At 32.7% G+C, this 3,461-nt stretch overlaps 1 protein-coding gene across 1 annotated transcript; it reads right to left on the bottom strand.

The window, feature by feature from the left end:
- Positions 1-727: 727 nt before the first annotated feature.
- Positions 728-2,433, bottom strand: LOC149224010 (endochitinase 4-like). Its single transcript, XM_089383454.1, has 3 exons — positions 2,118-2,433; positions 1,889-2,003; positions 728-1,217 (listed from the first exon to the last, which is right to left on the bottom strand). The coding sequence occupies exons 1-3, from the start codon at positions 2,407-2,409 to the stop codon at positions 923-925; spliced, it is 702 nt and encodes a 233-aa protein (XP_089239580.1). The 5' UTR covers positions 2,410-2,433; the 3' UTR covers positions 728-922.
- Positions 2,434-3,461: the final 1,028 nt, after the last annotated feature.

A 3,461-nucleotide genomic window follows, 5' to 3' on the forward strand; every position in this document is an offset into this window, starting at 1 on the left:
TCCACCCTTACTCGCTGACACCAGGCAGACCAGAGATTATCACAGTTCTTTGTTTTTAAGCATGGTGATAAGAGATGAGCAGAATTCTGAGGATTCCACAGGAAATTTTATAAAGTAAAATAAGTATCATGTCACATCTGCAATCAATGAAAAAATATTTTTTTGCACACTCAATACATTAAAAATTAACTTAAATATTATATTAATAATACATTAAAAATTAACTTAAATATTATATTAATATTAATGTTTTTAATTCTGCCTTAATATTAATGTTTTTAATTCTACTTATATCAATATATGAACTTAAACTTAATATTTATAGATTATAAACTGAAAGAACAAACTAGATATTACGTTAATATTAATGTTTTTAATTCTACCAACACAAAAATTTGAACATATAATTTATAAATTAACACCAATACTAACCTTACATTTATGAATTGTATGAACAAAAGCAGAGTACTCTATATCATGATAACAAAAAAACATCTTATTTAACGCTAAAGAAAGATAAATCATCCCCAACAAGTAAAACAATATATATGTTATTTGTGAAAACCAAGACTGGTCCTTTTCCTTGACAATTTCCTAACCAGTAATACACCATCTATTGGCTGCCAAATATATAAAATCAATGTGGCATTAAATGCACTAATAAGTACAATTAATTAATCTAATGTTACACAGTTCACTGGCATGCAAAACCCATGGATGTGCTGACAAGTTGAAAGAAAGGGACTGATCATAAGAGAATGTTGTCTCGTTTTGTACATGTCACATAGATCCGTTTCCTGCTAATGCTAACCATGGTAATCAGACTCTATCGATTTTATTGAGTACTATAGAATATATAGTATTTTGAACTATTCTGGATCCTTTGATGGAGACCAAGAGGTCACAGCATATTAATATACTTTTAACAGCTAAGGTTATTTCCTGGATCTACACCAAACTCATTGCAATAGTTGGTATAATAATTGACACGTTCATCAACTGCGTCGGAGTCTCCACCATTGCATTCATCGCCGCTGATTGCTTTGATGGTTGCCCTGAATCCTTGTCCAGATGTGATAGCAGAGTGGCAATTACTATGCTTCATCCAAAACCAGACAGCAGTCTTCCACGAGATTGAGCCATTCCCGGCTACAATTTCAGGGTGATTCAGACCATCAAAGCCCAGGTAATCACCAGCTGCATCATAATTATAATTCCTGCAAAAAGAACTCAGAGTCAAACAACATGAAACAACCTCTCAAGAGAAATCTAATTCAGATTTAATAGATAGAGTGATTTTTTTATATAATTCAATTTAATAGATGAATAAATTCATTTTTTGGGATACTTTCTTTATCCATAGACAAAGCGTATAGGATTTTTTTAAGTTTATAAGATTTTTATTTTTATTTTTTCCTAAAGCTTTAGGATTTTTATTTTTATTTTTTTTCAACGATACTTTTGTTACTAAATCTCTACAGATAATTCTGGGACTAAACTATAACTATTGGATGTTAAGACTAAATCTCTACACATAACTATGAGACCTTAATCTCCAGAAATAAAATTGAAGCCAAACCTCCACGCATAACTATTAAACCACAAACTCAAACTAAAACTTATACTAAACCCACAAACTCAAAACTAAAACTTATACTAAACCTTATAAACATACCTATCATTATAAACATTATAAACGTGTTTTATAAGATTTTTTCTTCAATGGTTTTGGGGGACTTTTTTTTTCAATGGTATAGCAAGATGTGAAATCAAACCTCCACACTTACCGTTAAGACCAAACCTCTACAGGCACACTAAAGACTAAACCTCTACAGGCACACTAAAGACTAAAACTTATAGACATTTATACCATTATAAGCCTACCAACCATGTGAGTTGCAAGGGACCACGCCCGTAGTACTGCTTTCCCGCCACACACTGGTATGTCTTGTTGGTGGAATCGCAGTAGTCAGATTTCTCTATTTGCTCGACGTAGCACAGTCCTGCCAATCAGTCAGTAGTTATAGGTGTCACATGGTTAAACAACCGATTTCTAATGTTCATAAATTCTAAAATGAAATCATCTATATATATATATAACAAATTTATAGATATACTGGAAGTCTCGTGAGCAATATTGGCGAAGAAAGCAGCGATTTCTCTCTTGTGGTCAACGTCGGGGCCAGTTGTGCCAAAGCCAGTGAATGCAGTGGCTGCGTCCATGAAGTCACTGTATGTATAGAAGTTCTTTCCTGGGCAAGTATCAGAAGCACCAGACAAAATTCCATTGAAGAAATCTTGGGTAGCAAAATCCCCAACATCTCCTCGGCAGATGGAAACAACATCGAAGGCAAGAACGAGCCATAGAATAATAACGGTGGGTGTCATAACACGGAGATTGTTTGTCATATTGGCTAATGTCTATCACTACTGTCTGTCACTAGCACAGAGAGTGTATTTCTTTGCTCAGTAGAAAGAAGACTGTGTTTGTTTATATGGCCATAAAGTCGTGGGAGTTTGAATTTGACTCTGCCGTGACGTTTGAGAATTATATTTTTGTTGACCTAACCTTGGCTAAGAGGAACACATGGCCACATCAATGTTAATATGTTACGCCTATTCTCGACACTATAACTTGTGAGATGGGCCACTTCACCTGTAAATCACCGATGGTTCTAGCTTTGTCAAGCTCCCAAACAATCCATACATCGAGCTGAAGATTCAAGTACATATTGAGAAGATGGTCATGGAAGAAGAGGTTCAATCGTGGGATAATTTAGTGTTTTTTCTCTCTCTGGTTCACTGCCAATTGCAGCATTTCAGACTAGGTATCATGGAAGAAGACGTTCAATCGTTGATTAATTTAGTGTGTTTTTGCTCTGGTTCACTGCCAATTGCACTATCTCAGACTAGGTATTGGTTGTTGGCAAGTCTAAGTATATAATTATAACTATATGTAAATATTTATGGTTATGGTTATGTATATATATTTAGCATCTAACATTGTGTATATATATTTTTTTATATTCAATTTCAATTATTGAGTTTAGAGATTTTTTCTGAATCGAAAAATAATAAAAAATAGTAGAGATTTATTCTAAATAGAAAAATAATAAAAAATAATAAAAAATAGTAGAGATTTATTTTAAATAGAAAAATAATAAAAAATAGTAGAAATATAATGAATGTAAAATAATGTTAAGCAAAGTTTCCCATATCCACATACAAAAAGATAAACTAATTATAAAAATGATTATGTATAAATATTTGTGGTAGAAAATCATGCACGTTAGTAAAAAGAAGGCTTCCTGCAACTTGAATGGGAGAAAGTACGAGAAAGGAAGTGTAATTTGTGGAATATAGAAATGCATGAGAAAAATGGTGAATGTGAGATTTACGTGTAGGATGATTTTGGAAAAAAAAAGCGTAAAACCCACATATACAAAAATGATTAAGTGTTA

The sequence above is a fragment of the Pinus tabuliformis genome, chromosome Q (genome assembly GCF_031772625.1).
Source record: "Pinus tabuliformis cultivar Carrire ecotype Pingquan chromosome Q, CPIR1, whole genome shotgun sequence".
Lineage (NCBI taxonomy): Eukaryota > Viridiplantae > Streptophyta > Pinopsida > Pinales > Pinaceae > Pinus > Pinus tabuliformis.

What these genes read in the sequence shown, in the direction of transcription:
- LOC149224010 (XM_089383454.1), bottom strand. Translation starts at nt 2,409, where the DNA reads ATGACAAACAATCTCCGTGTTATGACACCCACCGTTATTATTCTATGG. An exon ending in TATTGCTCACGAGACTTCCA is followed by an intron (nt 2,004 to 2,117) that starts GTATATCTATAA and finishes ACTGATTGGCAG; the next exon opens with GACTGTGCTACGTCGAGCAA. An exon ending in GGTCCCTTGCAACTCACATG is followed by an intron (nt 1,218 to 1,888) that starts GTTGGTAGGCTT and finishes TTCTTTTTGCAG; the next exon opens with GAATTATAATTATGATGCAG.